Below are 17,643 nucleotides of genomic sequence, written 5' to 3'. Positions count from 1 at the left end.
ATGTGGCTAGGGAGGATAAGCAGAAATGAAGGTTTCATATTAAATTTTCCCTTTTGTTACAGTTGCAAAAAATTCCATACATGAGACCAGAGCTATCACTACTGCCATCTGTTGGTTGGAAAAATAACCACACCACTTACCTGTGAATATTCTAAACCAAATCTCCATGAATTCTCATGCAGCCAGTCCATACACTGGGAAATTGGCTTAAGGCTATGATAGATAATAGGTATTATTTTCCCCCACCACTAAAAATAAGGCAATTTATTTTACAAACATGGTAAATGACTACATGTAATCTCAGACTAATATTTATATAGTTGAAACTGTTAAAAAAAACAAAAACAAAAAACAACAACAATATATCAGCAGGTGAAACAATTTTATTTCACAGTTGTATTTAAAACCAGAAAGACACTATGTTCTTTATATAAAAACATTAGTAAAGGCAAATGTACTTTCTAGAAAATGATTATAGAGACCCTTTCAAAAAAAAAAAAAAATGCATTCCATTATATGGTTTCAGTGAAGCTGCTTGCAATTCCAAACCTCACATCTGGACTGATTCCTAAAACATACCATTCCATGACTGCACCTTTTGGGTCGAAGTATAGATTACTGTCATCAGTACATGTTCCTGCATTCTTACACATTTGCTAATACAAATATGGACTGGGGGTTATCATTTAATGTTCCATTGGTTCATCAGCCTTTTCTGCAGGTTCATCAGCAGGTTGAGCAGGCTTAAGAGGAAGAAAAAAGAAAATAAGCAATATTACATTATAAATAAATCTATGAGAAAAAGGGGTTAGGTATATTTTCAGTTTTAGTTCATTGTCCTATTGAAATTTCTAGACAAAGGTTATTTTTTTAAATATATATTGTGTCATAGTTCTGAAAACCTAAGCATCATCGAACAATTCTAGCATTTTATACTTTATTTTGCTCAAGAATTTAAAGCCTTCCAATAGCAGTTTCAATAATGCAAATCTTGCTTCTCCAAATGCCAACAATATCCTTTTCAAAATGAAAAGAAACTAATGCTGTAGAAGAAATTTCTGAACAGGACACTTTATTTTCAATAGCAAATAAGCATATATAAATAGCAAATTTGCATTCTAAATATCCAATATAGAAGTCCAACATTTAATATGAGATTCATCGACATGTCTTGATCCTCTCCAGTATTTGTGAAGAACTAACTTAGTTTCCAAAACTGGCCCCCAGTTAATCTCTGTTCCCACTACTATGGACTCCTGGCTGGCCCTATGACTTGCTTTAGTCAACAAGATGTGCTGAAGTGATGCTGTGCCAGTCCTGGGCCTCAGTCTTAAGAATGCCTAACAGCTTTCATTTTTAAGCTTTTAAATTTTTGTAAACTCTGAGCTGCCACCCTGCTGAGGAGACCCTTGGGAAAGAAAGGCCCCAAGACTGCATGGGCAGAGGCCCAGCCATTCCAGCAGAGAGCCCAGCCTCCTAGTTGTCTCTGTAAGATACCTAGAAAGTGTGAGTAAAGACATGTGAGTAAAACCATCTTGGACTGACTGCAATGTGTTAGAGACACAAGTGAGACCAGCAAAAGAACCATCTAGCTGAGTCCCAGGCAACCCATAGAATTGTGAGAAATATAAAATATATAATCAACCCTTTTTATGTTTATGGAGACCAATTCCCTCTCAGTATTTTACTTTACTCAGCTTAGTTTTCCTAGCCATTTGAATTATGAGCTTATCTCAATAGTTAAAGACAAAAATGGTAGATTTACACAGTTGTAGAAGGAACAAGTTAACTATCAAACTAAAGCCTCTTGTGTCAAAATTAGTTATATACCTGTGACTTTCTCTGTGGTCTTTCTTCAAGGCCTTCCAGGAATGGAGACACATCATCATCATCATAAATCGTAAACTCCAAGTCTTTACCAACAATTCCAATGGACACATTCTGAGAAGAGGAAAAGGTAAAAATTTAAAAATCAAGAGAATTTAGGTTGAAAAATGCTTTTGATAAAACTAGAGGTGTGATGCACAAAAATTCGTGCAAGAGTAGGCCTTCCTTCCCCCGGCTGTGGTTATCGGCTTCCCTCTGGCACTTGGGACCCAGGCTTCCCTCCAGCTGCCCACAGGCACCCGCAACATGGGCTGGCTTCCCTCCGCCGGCTTCGTAAGGAAGGACTACGGTCTAATTACTATATTAAACTTTTATTATTATAGATATTGGGAATAAAGTTTTATATAGTACTTGAATAAAACTTAACTAGTAAGCCCTTGTGATTTGCAATTTAAATACTCACTTTTATGAATAACCCCAAAATTTGCACATTGGCTATTAATAGAAATATGCTGCTAACAAGTGTGAGGGAACAAACCACTTAGCTAGGAAGTAAGCCTAACTCTTTTGGGATCTAAAAAGCTAAATAAAGTGGGGGCTTGCAACTATTTTCTACATGGAAAAATTAGAGAGCAATGCTTAAAATGTTCAGTGAATGCTAACCACTGCAAAATAACTCCTGCAAATTAAATTTTTAGTGAAAATTGTAGGCATATGGATAAAAAGGCCATTTTCTATGGTTCAGTAAAAATATGAAATCAGGAAGCCAGATACCTGAGCTAACATTTCCAAACTGTAAATGTCCGGTCTACACCCAACTTTTAAAAGATAGTTATCTTGGAATGATGGCATTATAGCAATTTAAACAAAGTTTTAAAATTTAATGTACTTCTCTATTTTTTTTATTTTTAAAAGAAGGAAGGGGGAAGAGAGGAAAAGAGAGAAAATAAAAAAAGGGAGAGAAACATCTGCGTGAGAGAGATACATTGATTGGCCCGCCTCTCGCATGCACGCTGACCGGTATTGAACCTGCAACCCGGGTATGTGCCCGGAACAGGAATGAAACCCGGAACCTTCCAGTGCATGTACAATATGATGCTCCAACCGAGCCACACTGCCAGGGCTCCTAATTTGTTTAAAAAAGAGTATTATTTTTATAACAGGAAAATTTATTTTAGAAAAAATTATGCCAGCTATAAAGTTTTCATATACATACTAATTATCTAACCACTGTAACAAAATGGATTTATAATATCCTGACTGATCTCACTTTATTTTTTTATATATATTTTATTGATTTTTTTTTTACAGAGAGGAAGAGAGAGAAGGATAGAAAGTTAGAAACATCGATGGGAAAGAATCATCCATCAGCTGCCTCTTGCACACCCCCCACTGGGGATGTGCCCGCAACCAAGGTACGTGCCCTTGACCGGAATTGAACCTGGGACTCTTCAGTCTGCAGGCTGACGCTCTATTCACTGAGCCAAACCAGTTAAGGCATGACTGATCTCACTTTAATAAATAATCATTAACTTCCAGGAGGCCTTTACTGGTTTCTGTTTTGTGCTGTAAAGGTCCCTAAATCATCCAATCCCCCATTCTCCTTACAGATGGAAACCTTGCTATTTCACTGAGAAAATAAAAGCCAATTAAGAAGGGAACATTCACAAACTCCCACAGAATCCACTCTTTCCTGTATCTGTGTCCTTACATTCTCTCCCTTCCTGTTACTGTGAATGAATCATCCAATTTCTTCTCTAAGATCTATCTTACCACCTGTATACTATTCAAAGAAATTGGTTTAGCAGGTTTTCTCAAATTTCCCATATATATGGTTCCTTTTATACTGAATTATTCTCATGCAGCAGACATGCTATAATTTCCCCCATGTCAAAAAAACAAAATAGCCGAACTGATTTGGCTCAGTGGATAGAGCATAGGCCTGCGGACTGAAAGGTCCCGGGTTCAATTCCGACCAAGGGCATGTACCTTGGTTGTGGGCACATCCCCAGTAGGGGGTGTGCAAGAGGCAGCTGATTGATGATTCTCTATCATCGATGTTTCTAACTCTCTATCCCTCTCTTTCTCTCTGCAAAAAATCAATAAAATATATTTTTAAAAAAAAAAGGTCTGGCTCGTATGGCTCATTTGGTTGAGCATCATCCCATGCACCAAGAGGTCACTGGTTCAATTCCACATCAGGGCTCATGCCTGGGTTTGTGGGCTTGATCCCCAGTAGGGGGAATGCAGGAGGCAGTCAATCAATGTTTCTCTTTCATCGATGTTTCTATCTTTCCCTCTCTTAAAAAAAAAAAAAAAAAAAAATCGATAGGTTTTAAAAAAATACAAAGTAACCAAACTCTATGACTCTGCCTAATCTGCAACAATCTCTCACCTGAATTACTGTAACAGTCTTAAAACTATTCCTACCCATGCTCCCACTAGAATCTGTTCTCAAAATAGCAGCCAATCTTTTAAAACCTAAATCAAATCGTGGTGTTCCTCTGCTCAAACTCTAACAGCCCACTCATAGTAAAATCCAAAGTACTTATCATAAGACATAGTCAATCCATTACCTCTCTAACTTCCTTTCTTCACTTTTTCTTGATCACTAACTCCAACACTATCAGCCTCCTTGTCTTTAATACTAGAAACATTCTGGACCCAAGGCCCTTATACTTGCATTCCCTGGAATAAGCGTGCTCTAGTCATCTGTATGGCTCACTCACTCACTCCCTTTAGATATCTTCCTCAAGTTCCACTTGCATGTGCCCTGACCAGAAATTGAACCGTGACCTCCTGGTTCATAGGTTGACATTCAACCACTGAGCAACACCAGCTTGGCTCTTTCTTTCTTTTAAAATTGATTTTTAGAGATTTGTTGTTCCACTTATTCATGCATTGGTTGACTCTTATATGTGCCCTGAGCAGGGCACATTCCACTTTCTGAATGAGGCCATCCTTGACACCTATTTTAAATTATATCCACTATACTGCCTACCTACACCCAATTGGTTATTTTTTCTCCTCTTACACGGTTTCACTGTTTCTACAATGTTATCATCTATATACTACATAACTTACTTATGGGTACACTGTCTATCTCCCGCCACTTGGATATAGGTGCCATAAAAGCAAAGATGTTTTATTATCCTATATAATAAAATTGACCAAAATGGCGGAAAGTCCAGAACAACTGCATGACAAGTTACTATGAGGCGCACTGACCACTTCTTGGTCCCTTTCCTCAGCCCGCAGGCCCCCATCGCCCGATGGTGAACAGGGAACTAGGGGTGGGTGGCGAGGACATGGGTGGCACCAGACCAAGGCCCCTGACATGCCATTCACCCCACACACAGAGGGCGACCCATGGCTGGGGTGGGAACGACCAACTTCTCAGTCCTTCCCCACAGCCCGCAGGTTCTGATCACCCAATGGCGAACAGGGAACTGAGGGTGGGTGGTGGCTGGGCCAGCTGCCAGCGGCCAGAGATGCCCCTGATCGCAGGCCAGGCCTAGGGACCATATCCATGCCCAAATTTCCTGTGCAATTAATGATTAAAGTGTAATGTTAATATCTACAATTGGAAAACATGGCATTTACCTTTGTCGTTAGGTCTTGTTCTGCAGGAAGTGTCTCTCTTAAAGCACGCAGGCCATGCTTAACCAGTTCATTCAAATTGCCTATATATAATAAACAAACAATTATTTCTTAATTCCATCTTAGTCACATTAAATATATCACAATAAAAACAGCCAAAAGTTTAATGTTTAGCCTTATAATCTTCTAGTCATGATAACATTGCTGATTGCTTTATTTAATGAGATATGGTTTTTACTGAATTTGACTTTTCTTTATGCTAAGCTAAATCAAAATCCTGATTCACAAATGTAAAGCTCAAAGGCTTGTAGCAAAACTAGACAGAGACATCACAAGAGAATAAAACTATAGGTCAATTTGTCATGAATATAGACACAAAAAAAATCAACAAAACACAGTAAATTGAATCTAGAAACATTTATATGTTTATATAAGCACTTATACATATAATTTATATTATACACTATGACCAAGAGGGATTTCTCCTAGAAATGCAAAGATGGTTTAACATTCAGTCAACTAATGCAATATAGCACAATAGAATGAAAGGGGAAACCCACATGATCACCTCAATAAATAATTTAAAAACCATGTGTTAAGATTCAAGACAATAAGCAAAGCACTTGAAAACCTACCCTATCATCTCATATTTTTTAAAAATATATTTTTATTTATTTCAGAGAGAAAGAGAGAGGGAGAGAGAGAGAAACATCAATGATGAGAGAGAATCATTGAACAGCTGTCTCCTGCATGGGGATTGAGCCCACAATCCAGGACGTGCCCCTGAATGGAACTGAACCCAGGACCCTAGGGCCATCTCATATCTTTTACCTTTCTTTGCTACAATTACACTGAGTTTTTACTTGTTTATGCAGAAATATCTGTGTGGCTAAAAGTAAGAACAGAGCCTAAAAAGGTAACAGCTGCAAACAGTGTTTCTCAACTGTAGGGGGCACACTTCAGAACAACTGAATCAAGTCTTCAAGTTTGGGGACACATATTTGTAATTTGAAAAAGTCCTATTAGTGAATGTAACTACTGCGGTAGTTAGAAGGGCTAACAGCTAGCATGTATAACAGAAAGAATAAACACTTCACCGGCTTAATTTTTTAAAAAATTCTTACTGTAAGACTGGTAGTTTTCTTCATTTAGGAAGCTGTGCTAATTCATTATATAAAGACTGGAGGGGGCAAATAAAAATCACTTACAATCCATAAACTCAGACATATGTCTCTCCAAGTAAGTACGAGCTGATTGAGAACGGGCTCCAATGGACATAGCTCTGCAGTCAAAATAGTTAGCTGACGGACAGGTTTGGAAAATATGAGGGCCCATATCCTACAAATGGGGGCAAGGGGGGAGAAACACCACATAATTCTTGATTTTGATTGAGCTAAAAATTAGACAATTTCTAGTCAGTTTTTTAAAAATCATTAAAATGTAAAAAATACTCCGTGAACTTACATCATAACCAGCAATAAGCAGTCCAACACCATATGGTCTTCGGCCATATCTTTGTGTTGGTATCTGGGTCTCTTAAGCTAGTTAAAGAGCCTGTTCTAACAAGAAATAAAATACTATCTTTCTTTTCAAATTAAACATTATTAACAAAGAACTTTTGATTTTTTAATTTCTGCATAATCTATCATAGGAAGAAGAAAATAAAACAACAGAACAATATTTCTTTGGCCTACTATTAAAAAAATGCTCAACAATCCACCAAAAAATATTCAACTATTAATAAAATATTTTCTTCTCATAAAGAGAACTTCATTTGTTTTGGATATAAGCAGTAAAGAATATTTTTAGGACATACAGAACTGAGGAAAAAAAAAAAGTTTAAATCTCATTTTGGTTAGTTTTACTGAAACTGACCTTAACTATGTCTGCAAAATATCAATTGCTTATAAGGGCTAATGATAGAGCAAACCAATTCCATATTTTAGAACCCACTCTTCCATAGTAAAAGTTCCCCTAGTTCTCTTTCTAAATTTTAAACATTGTTATTGAAAAGTAACTAACCTTTTCCTGCAATATTACCTATGTTATACACTATAATATTTCTAATAACTAACATAAAGGATTAAGTATCAAAATTCTTTAAAATTCAGGTCCAAAATTGTAACATAAAAAGGATACTGCTTCCAATTAGAGCTACAAGACGAGACACAGGAAGAGGTCTGTCAAATACAAATCTGGAATCCAAACACTCCTGGCGCATAAAATTACTAAAAAAGAAACAAGAAAAATTAGTAATTTCAAATCACAGAGTTATTCAAATCTAAATTAAGTAGTTTGATTTCATTTTGCTTTCTTCCAAACACTCACATGGATTACATTCATATAAGTGAACCAGAAAGACATGGAAGGATGCGTTTTTATACCAAACTCTGGGGGTAGGGAAGCACGTGAAGTTTAAAAACAACAACAACAAAAACCCTTGCACAACTAAAATATTCCTTTAAAGAACCTTTGTTTCAGAGTACTTTATAGAATAGAGAGAAGGCTGAACAAGAGAAAAAGAACATTCTCTCTTATCTTTCCCACTGTCAAAAAGATTATTTTGAATTCTGTCTTTAGCCAGGAACAAGTTTACTGTTTTTTTCGTGAAAACTAAAATTTCCCCAATAGAGCAATTGCAAAACATAGAATCTATACTAAGACACTGTTACTTGTTCCTGACTATTGAATCTCATCGCTAAACCTGACAAGATTCAAGTAAGTCTGACATTGGGGAAAAGGGAATTCATGCCTAACTATTCAAGCCAAGAGGATAAACAACAGATATCTGCCTTTCTTTCTGTATTGCTTTGTCCAATTTGTGTACATGTCACATCTGATGATTAAATGCTAACTGCAGAAACCAAGCTCTTTGCTCGGTACTTTATTTAAGTCCATTTCCCAAGGCTGTCTCAGACTGCATTGCCCCAATATTGCATGTACTAATCACATGTGACTACTGAGCATTTAAAAAATAGTTGGTCTAAATTGAAATGTATCATAAGTACCAAATATACATGAAATTTAAAAGTCTTAGTATAAAAACAATGTAAAATATTTCAGTAGTTTTTATATTGATTACATGTTGACATGACATTTTAAACAGATTGGTTTAAATAAAATGTTTGACAGTGAAATATATTTTACATTTTCAAGAACTGCCATAAATCAATAGTGTTGTCACTATACTGCTGATTCAAAAGAACAGGAGTTTGCTGGATAACTTACAAATCTTAAACGTTAGCATTACTATTTCCCCTTAGTAGCTATATTCTTTCTTCCCTATTTAAGTCACATACCAAAAACATATTAGTTTTGGCTTATTACTCCCATAATCCAATACACACACTCACATATTAGCTGCAGCTACTGTTAAGTGCTCTACATATTAGGCTACTTAACAATAACCTTGAATAAAATAATACTAAAAAAAATTAAGAGTTTAAACAACAAGCCCAATCTCAGATACTAAGAATATAGGTGGGAAGTAAACTCATTCTGTGTGATTTCAAAGCCCTAGCTCTTCATTTACATAATGCCTTTCAACTATTAATAGAAATAATCTTCATTTCCTTTGAACTCACACAAACATCTATTACTCTCCACTTTTTACCTTCCATTATAGATATATTACTAGATTTGCACTTCCTAGTATACAAGATCTATATCTGATTCACCTGTACATACTATGCAGTATCCAGAATTAAGTTTTTCAAAAACTAAAATTCTGGTGTATTAAAGAAAGGGTAGTTCAGCTGTTTCTCAGAAATCAGGCAAAAGTTGTCAAGCTCTTTTTAAACAAAATATCATCTCAAACAATACACACTGAGTTACTAAGTTTCACATTATTCAGGGATTTCTCAAATGTGCTAATATGCTTAATTCTATTTGTTACTATTATAGGAATCAAGAAATGGGATACTTAATAACTGAGCCCAAATCCACTAAGGCAGCGTTTTTCAAGATGTTGCCTGGTGTGCCGTAGGTGCAGACAAGACAAGAATTTTATAATTTTTCACTATTTTGTTTACTTAATATTTCATAATAAAGTAATTATAAAATACTTTCTTTGTGTTTATTTGATTCCTATTCAAGAGAATTACTTTATATATAGTCAATATAGGCACAGAGTTAAATTTTTTAACATTTTCTAATGGTGGTGTGCCTCGTGATTTTTTTCATGAAACAAGTGTGCCTTTGCCCAAAAAAGGTTGAAAAACACTGCACTAAGGTATTCACAACCTTAACTTAGAAATACTCTGGTAGAGAACTCTCTAACATATATTAACTGGTTCTTCTCTAGAAATGAAATCAATGATAAATCAAAAGAGATGTTGCTTGTTTTTCATGATCATACTCACCATAGCAGTCTAGCATCAGCAGTAAGTCCCGCAATTGAAATACCAATATGGTTGTCAACATGGAGAATTTTTTTCTGATGAGCGGCAAGCTCTGACTGTGCTCTCTAAATACAGACATTATAAAACATACAAATAATTTTAAAATTTTATTACCTGTACAGTGAAACTTATGCTTGATAGTTCTGTTTTTCTAAACGAGGAAGATACACTTATTGCTTTATTTACTTACCTTCAATGCAACCAATACTGCATGGGTTTTTGATTTCAGACCAACTGTGGCTGAACCTTGTTTGACAGCTTCCATTGCATATTCAATTTGATGAATCCTGCCCTAAAGAAAAAAAAAAATAACAAGATATCTTAGAGTCATCTTACAAGACTTTCATAAATTTAAAATTAGAGTTCCCAAATCTCGGGTGAGCATAGTGAAATCTCAAATGATTATTTTTAAACCAGAAAACTTACTTGAATGATAAATGTAAGGCCCAGGAATGTCCAAAGTGATTCTATCCCATTTTCTCACAGCCTACAATATCATGAGTTTCTAAACATACTGCAGCCACCAAAAGCCACTTCATAAAAATTACATAAAACATTTACCTGAGGGCTCCAAACAGTGACATCATTGTCATACTGGTTGCGAAACTGAAAGTAAAAGAAAATAGACCTATTAATAAAAGAACATTACAAATCCCAACTCTTAACTGGCTCTATTAGTAAAGAAAAAAATGTCTTCCTGTCCAGCTGATGTGGCTCAGTGGTTGAGCACTGACCCATGAACCAGAAGGTCATGGTTTGATTGCCAGTCAAGCACATGCCTGGATTGCAGGCTCTACTCCCAGTGTGGGGCATGCAGGAGGCAGCTGATCAGTGATTCTCTCTCAACCTTGATGTTTCTATCTCTCTCTCCCTTAATCTCTGAAATCAATAAAAAATAAATTTTTAAAAAAGTTTTCCCATCTGTTCCCATTCAACCTTAATACAACGTTGTTAATACAATCTTACTGTAAGATTACTACTGTATGTACTTAGTTGCAAGCCAATTCTACATATACCATGAGTTAGTGGGGGAGGGAGGAAGCAGATCTAGATGGGACCTATCTTCCCAACTTCCAATCCTACCAAAGATCACGGCACTCCTTTTGGGTTCAGTCAATTACCCAAGTTCATGTGTGTCAACTTTCCCTCATATCTTTGCTTATGTTCTTCCCTTATACCAGCTTTAATAAATAATCAAAAGCATTCCTTTTTGAAAATTTAGCTCAAATGTCTATCTCTTGAAATTTCTCCATCTTTTCTTTCAACATTTCCCCAACACATACTCCCACCAGTTCTTTACCTCACATCCTCTCTTCCTTATATTATGATTAGGGGCATGTCTATTTTATCTTTGAATGCTCAGCATACTTAAAATAGTGCCTTGTAGGTATAGACATTCATATTGAATGAATAAACACAAAAATGTCCTCAGAAAGGTAGAAGTGGACACAAATAGCTACCGCGACAGAACCATTACTGCTTTAATGATGGTATTAAAAGAAGTCTACCGGAACAGTCCTTGAGAGAATAATCATGGGGTGAACAGATTGAGTACTGGAAGCCCCGAGTCCCATGTTGTAATCCTGATCACATCATATCTCCTCTCAGCCTTGGTTTACTCATCTGAAAACTAGGTGACTGGACAATGTGACTGAAAATGGCCTTTTCTCCTGGAGTTCTAGGGGACAGGGCCATTAGATAGGACACAGCAGGAAAGTGCACGCGGTACCGGAACCCAAACCCTGGAGTCAAGTCCGCAAGGGCAGTACCAGGAAGCCTCCAACGCAAATCCCTATTTTCTCCTCCCACCCCTCCAACCCCCCACGCAGAGCACGAGGGGACCACTCAGTACAGCTAAGTATCTACTCCACTGAGAGAACTTGGAGGGCGAACTAGGCCAGTTCACGGAGGAAGTCGTGTCTGAGGCCCGGCAGAAAGTGAAACAAACAAACCCTGGAGAAAGGCCGCCCCGACTCCCGCCCGCCCCTCTCCCGGCCAGGCCGGAGATGCTGAATCACTGCCCGAACCCTCGCGTCGTCTCTGGTTCCCGTGCCCCGCGGCCCTCGGCCCCTCTAAGGATTGGCTGGAGACGCAGCTCGCCACCCGGCCAGTTAGCGGACCTCTGCCCCAACCCTGCCTGGGCTTGGAATCCAACGCACCATGGTTCCGACGCGGGGCTGGCTGTGCGCTCCTCCTGCAAAGCTGCCGATCGATCTAGGAGCGCCGCCGAAACTACCGCTCGGCGATCTACTGGGAAGCCTGCGTCACTTTGACGGCAGAGGCGCAGGGCAGAGCAATCTATCCCAGAGACATCGATAGGCTCCCACCGCTTCCCCGCCTTTGGAGCGCTGACGTCCGGGGGTGGGCGGGGCCTCGGGGAAGGTGGCACCGAGATTGGCGGGAAATCCCGGGGCCAGAGTGTCCACGGCCCCGCAGAGCTGCTGGCCGGCCAGTACCAAGTTGCGCTTCCTCCATCCTCGCGATTTACCTGTGTGCTTGCAGATGTCCTCCAGTTTCTCACTGGCCCTGCCGGATGCCCCTGACATCGCTTGAGAAGACCGCTGCCGCTACTCGGGTGATGGAGTGTGCAGCTCAGCCTCTCCCATTTACCATCCACAGAGAGGTGGTGGGTTGTGTGACTGGGAGAAAAAGCAGATTGCCATGAGAAAGGCCACAAAATAATGGCCCGTCTTCTGGTTCAACCGTAATACGCTGACTGGAGCATGTTGTCGATGTACATGCTTTTCTTTGCACGTGGGAATCCAAAAGAACTCATCTGTCAAGGCCTGTCATCATTGGTCATCGTCATTATTATTGGTTTCCTCCCACCAGACTGAACTTTTTGAGGGCATTAATGTCTTTCTGTGCGTCCCACGCCCTTCCCCCGCCCCCAAACCAAGCCTGGTTCCTGATTGACTAGGTCACTGAGAAAAAAAATGGGACACTTTCTTCAGAGATATGTATTTTCTCTTTGAAAGCATTAATACGTCCCTGAGATTAAATAGTTGAGGACACTGCAAGCAGTAGCCAACCTAATATCTGCCGACTGCCCAGGATGACTTATTTTCTTTATATTGAAGAAAGGATGAGTACCTGGACTCAGGTAAGAGTTGAAAGGATCCTTAAGGAGGAGGTCTGGCTGGTATAGCTCAGTGGTTGAGTATCCACCTATGAACCAGGAGGTCATGGTTCATATTCCCAGTAGATCCCCAGTGTGGGGTGTGCAGGAGGCAGCTGATTAATGATTCTCTCTCGTCATTGATGTTTCTTCCTCTCTCTCCCTTCCTCTCTGAAATCAATAAAAATATACTTTTAAAAAGGAAAGGATCCTTAGGATGTGAGCTTTGAAGACGAAGTAACACTCAGATCACTTAAGTGATTTATTCAAGTTTGGGACAATTGAGTATCACTCTTTCTTAAACCTTTCACATATATTTTGGACATTTTTCCGTGTTAAAAAATTTTTCAGGTTAAACAGAGCTTCCTGGTATTCCACCTTATGTCCATATATTTTATTTACTGAAGTCCCTATTTAATATTTAAGTACTCCTTTTCCCAAGCCATGTATTTATGAGCTGCTTGATGTATTTTTTCCTGTACATCTCTGTTCCCTTCTTTAGAATCCTATATAATAAAAGCTTGATATGCAAATCGACTGAACAGCAGAATGGCCAGCCACCTGGACGACCATCTGGATGACCATCTGGGACCACGCTATGACATCCATTGGCACCAGGCCAGCCAAGGTGGGTGCAATGCAATTGATTGGGGGCCTGGCTATCGCCCCATGATCAACCTGCAGAAAGAGGCCCAGGCCACTGACCAATGGGCTGCGGTGTGTGGGCAGGACCTCCCTTTATGGGAAGCCTGGGTCCTGGATGCCAGAGGGAAGCAAATGCTGGCAGCCAGGGGAAGGAAAACCTACTTTTGCATGAATTTTGTGCATTGGGCCTCTAGTAAATTCATAAAAATGGAATTGCAGAGTCAAATGAAATGGGTATTTCTAAGGCTTTTGATAAAAAGTGCTCATTGCCCTCCAGAAATGTTTTACCAATTTACTCCAAACAATAGTATGAGTGTCCTCCTCCTTAAATTCGACAATATTAGTTGTCATTTTTTAAAAATCACTGTTAATTTAGTGGATTAAAATAACAGATTTAAATTAACAGATTTTTCTCTTTTGTTTCTCCAGCACCTAGCACAATGCCTGGCACATACTAACTGCTTACTGAGTATTACTGAATGAATAGTACACTTAAAAAAGTATGGCCATCTTTTCTTTTTTGGAAATTGTGCATTCTTTTTTTGTTTGTTTGTTTTTAAATATATTTTTATCGATTTCAGAGAGGAAGGAAAAGGGAGAGAGAGATAGAAACATCAATGATGAGAGAGAATCATTCATCGGCTGCCTTCTGCACTCCCCCTACTGGGGGCATGTGCCCTTGACCTGAATCAAACCCAGGACCTTTCAGTCCACAGAGTGATGCTCTATCCACTGAGCCAAACTGGCTAGGGCGGCCATCTTTTCTTATATATAAGTAATGATCTGTATTGTTTTCAACAGTTGCATATTATTCCCTTGTGTAGAAATCTAATAAATTAATTATGGGTGGCAATTAGATTATTTCCAAGTCTCCAGTATTATAAAAATACTGTATAATGAATATTTTTACCCCTAAATTGCAAAGTACCAAAGATTGATATCTAAAACTTGGTGTTTTTAGTACTCTTCTAGTAGAATTTTTAAATTTGAAAATATTGACAGTAAAATTGTAGAATTGCTTGCACTTTAATGTCACCATGGTAGATATTCTGTTACCTCTATGTATCTACTTCACTCTTTATGGATTATAGCAGCAATGTCCCTTCCTCTCTGGCTTCTGGTTAAGCTCAGCTGATGGAGGCTGCCAATAGGAGATCAGAAGGCAGTAGGAGATAACATCTCAAAAAAATAAACTGCCACAAAAATTTGTATCAAATTATATATGCTTATTTTTATCTACTCTTTAATTTAAACATTATACTACATATCACATGCTTTTAAGTGTCCGCCTAATAGTAAGGTATTCCATCACATAAGAGGATCGTAATTTATTTAACTAACATTTGATAGCCTCTAGAGAGCTCGCTCTAGTCTAAAGCCAGCCTTGTTTGTAGCCACTCCCACCTTATCCCCTCAGTGTTGTGTGACCAAAAGAGAGGCCTGTACAAAAGCTATTGGCATAGTTAAGTTGTTTAGAAATATTTTTTTCCAGAAATTAAGCAATTGTTACAGAATGTCATCTAGATTGTTGAGTAATAATGAATATTACATGTCCATGTGAAAATTTTAACTTGGCTCTTATTGGAATGTATTTTTATTTAATTTTTAAAAATCCAGAAGTAACAAACTAGAAGCAGTGCTGCTTTTCTGGCTTATTCTTCCTGCAACATACCCTTATTTGTCCATTTTGTAACTACTGTATAAGAATCAGGGTGTACCCTGGGCCAACTCATGCTTAAAGGAATGAGAGCCACTAAAACCCCAGGAGGCCAAATGTCTCGTCTGTTGGTCCAAAAGTGAAACTTTGATATACGAGCCACTTTGAAGAGAGTCCAGCCAACCAAACTTAATTCAGAGCCACCAATATATGTGTAGAAGGAAATTGTGAAAAGGATATACTTTAGAGTTAGATAATTCTCACTCATTCAACAAATATTTATTAACCACCTTACTATATGCCAAGCATTATTACTAAGATATGCTAGGAATAGCTCAGTAAACAAAACAGACAAAAATTCCCAAAGAAGATTATTATAAGATGAAATCTGAGAGGAAATGGTCTGGGAGGGGGTGCAGGTAGTATAGGGCCTTTAGGTGACTTTGACTCTGAGAGAGGGTTCTAAAATGAGAAATGTACTGACTGTTATTTTTAAAGGATTATCAAATAATCCTTTAAAATGGATTAAAGACCTGGGTGGTTTGGTTCAGATATCTAAGGAAAAGATATAGCTTCGGTCTGGGGACTGAAGGGTCCCAGGCTTGATTCTGGTCAAGGGCACATGCCCAGGTTGTGAGCTCAGTCCCCAGTGGGGGGCATGCAGGAGGTAGCCAATCACTGGTTCTCTCTCATCATTGATGTTTCTATCTCTCTCTCCCCCTTCCTCTCTGAAATCTATAAAAAAATATATTTTTAAGAAATGGATTAAAAATGATAATGTTGAGAACAGACTGGAGCCAGGCATGTTAATAAGATCAAGGCAATTATATATCCAAGTGAGAGATGACAATAACTTGGACCAGAGTTGTAATGGTAAAATGGTAGGAAGAAGTTGGATTCTGTATATATTTTGAAGGCAGAGCCAACAGTACTTTGCTAATGGATTGTATGTGGCACGTAAAAGAAAGAGCTTTCAAAATGACTAATGTTTTTGGCCTGAGAAAACGGAGTTGCAATAAACTGTGACAAAGGAGAGATAAGAAGAGCAGGTTTTTGGGGAAAGATAAATATGGTTTTGCATATTAAAAGTTTAGGATGCCTATTAGATATCTCAATAGAGATATGGAGCTATTAGTTGGCATATTTGTTGGAATTCAGTGCAGAGGTTCAGGCTGGAGACACAAAATTGGAGGTCATCATTGCAGGCATATTATTTAGAGCCATGAGGCTAGGGTGAGAATAGGTAGAAAAGAGCCTAGCCGATGTGGCTCAGTGGTTGAGTTTCAACCCATGAACCAAAAGGTCACTGGTTTGATTCCTGGTCAGGGCACATGCTCCGGTTGCGGACTCGATCCTCAAAAAGAGTGTGCAGGAGGTAGCCTGTTGATGTCTCACATCAGTGTTTCTATTTATCTCCCTTTCTCTAGCTCTCTAAATTAGGGGTGTCGAACTCAATCAGAGAAGGGGCCAAAATCTAAAATCCAGCCTAAATCGCGGGCCGAATGGTTTACTGAACAGTCATAAACTGTCATTGTGATGGAAACGCAGCGGAGTGCAGTGATGACAGCACGGTGCGGGCCACATTGCAAGGCCTGGCAGGACGGATTTGGCCCGCGGGCCTTGTGTTTGACACATGTGCTCTAAATAATCAATAAAAAAATATATATTTTTTAAAAAGAACAGATAGAAAAGAGTTCCAAGAATTAACTGCTGGGGACTTCGATATTAAGATAGAACTGGGTTTGTATTTAAGCTTAGTTATTTATGAGCTCCAAGACCTTTAACTACTAATTTCACCTTTCTGAACCTGTGTTTTGTTGTTCCTTAAACCTACAAACTAGAAATAATATTGGCTAGTATCTTTTATGATTGTTGTGATGACTAAATGAACTTTTCATTTAAAGTGCTTAGCACACTGCCTGGCACGTGGTAAATACTCAATATTTATTAGTTACCAGAGGCCTAGTGCACGAATTGGTGCCACGGTGGGGTCCCTCCGCCTGGCCAAAGATCAGGGCCGATCTGGGACATCTCTCCCAGGCCCAATTGGGGCTGATCAGAGCCTGCTGGTGGCTGGAGGAGGGACTGGAAGAAGGTTAGCTGGCTGCAGGAGGTTGGCTGTGGGAGCTCACTAACCACCAGGGGGCAGCTCCTACATTGAGCATCTGCCCCCAGTGGTCAGTGTGTGTGTCATAGAGATAAGCTGACTGTTTGGTTGACCAGTCGTAATGTTCGCTTAGGCCTATATATATATATATATATATATATATATATATATATATATATATATATATATATATGTTTGTTTTTTAAATATATATTTATTGATTTCAGAGAGGAGAGGAGAGAGAAACATTGATTGGCTGCCTCCTGCATGCCCCCTACTGGGGATCAAG

General features: G+C 38.6%; 1 protein-coding gene across 4 annotated transcripts; it reads right to left on the bottom strand.

The window, feature by feature from the left end:
• Window positions 1-366: 366 nt before the first annotated feature.
• On the bottom strand, window positions 367-12,106 carry PSMA1 (proteasome 20S subunit alpha 1). Of its 4 annotated transcripts, XM_036426585.2 has the most exons (10): window positions 11,987-12,102; window positions 10,389-10,433; window positions 10,018-10,119; window positions 9,789-9,892; window positions 7,567-7,655; window positions 6,892-6,962; window positions 6,636-6,765; window positions 5,431-5,510; window positions 1,831-1,941; window positions 367-743 (listed from the first exon to the last, which is right to left on the bottom strand). In XM_036426585.2, exons 1-10 carry the CDS (start codon window positions 11,987-11,989, stop codon window positions 687-689), a joined length of 792 nt encoding a protein of 263 aa, XP_036282478.1. In that variant the 5' UTR covers window positions 11,990-12,102; the 3' UTR covers window positions 367-686. The 4 variants fall into 4 exon arrangements, 3 of the variants coding, with proteins under 3 accessions (XP_036282478.1, XP_036282479.1, XP_036282480.1); XM_036426586.2 differs by lacking the exons at window positions 10,389-10,433; window positions 11,987-12,102 and adding an exon at window positions 10,254-10,374; XR_004986097.2 differs by lacking the exons at window positions 367-743; window positions 1,831-1,941 and having other exon boundaries at window positions 5,432-5,510; window positions 6,552-6,765.
• Window positions 12,107-17,643: the final 5,537 nt, after the last annotated feature.

This window comes from Pipistrellus kuhlii, unplaced genomic scaffold (genome assembly GCF_014108245.1).
Source record: "Pipistrellus kuhlii isolate mPipKuh1 unplaced genomic scaffold, mPipKuh1.p scaffold_m20_p_9, whole genome shotgun sequence".
Classification (NCBI taxonomy): Eukaryota; Metazoa; Chordata; class Mammalia; order Chiroptera; family Vespertilionidae; genus Pipistrellus; species Pipistrellus kuhlii.
The sequence above is the reverse complement of the archived record's forward strand: the minus strand, read 5'-3'. Positions and strand labels throughout refer to the sequence as shown.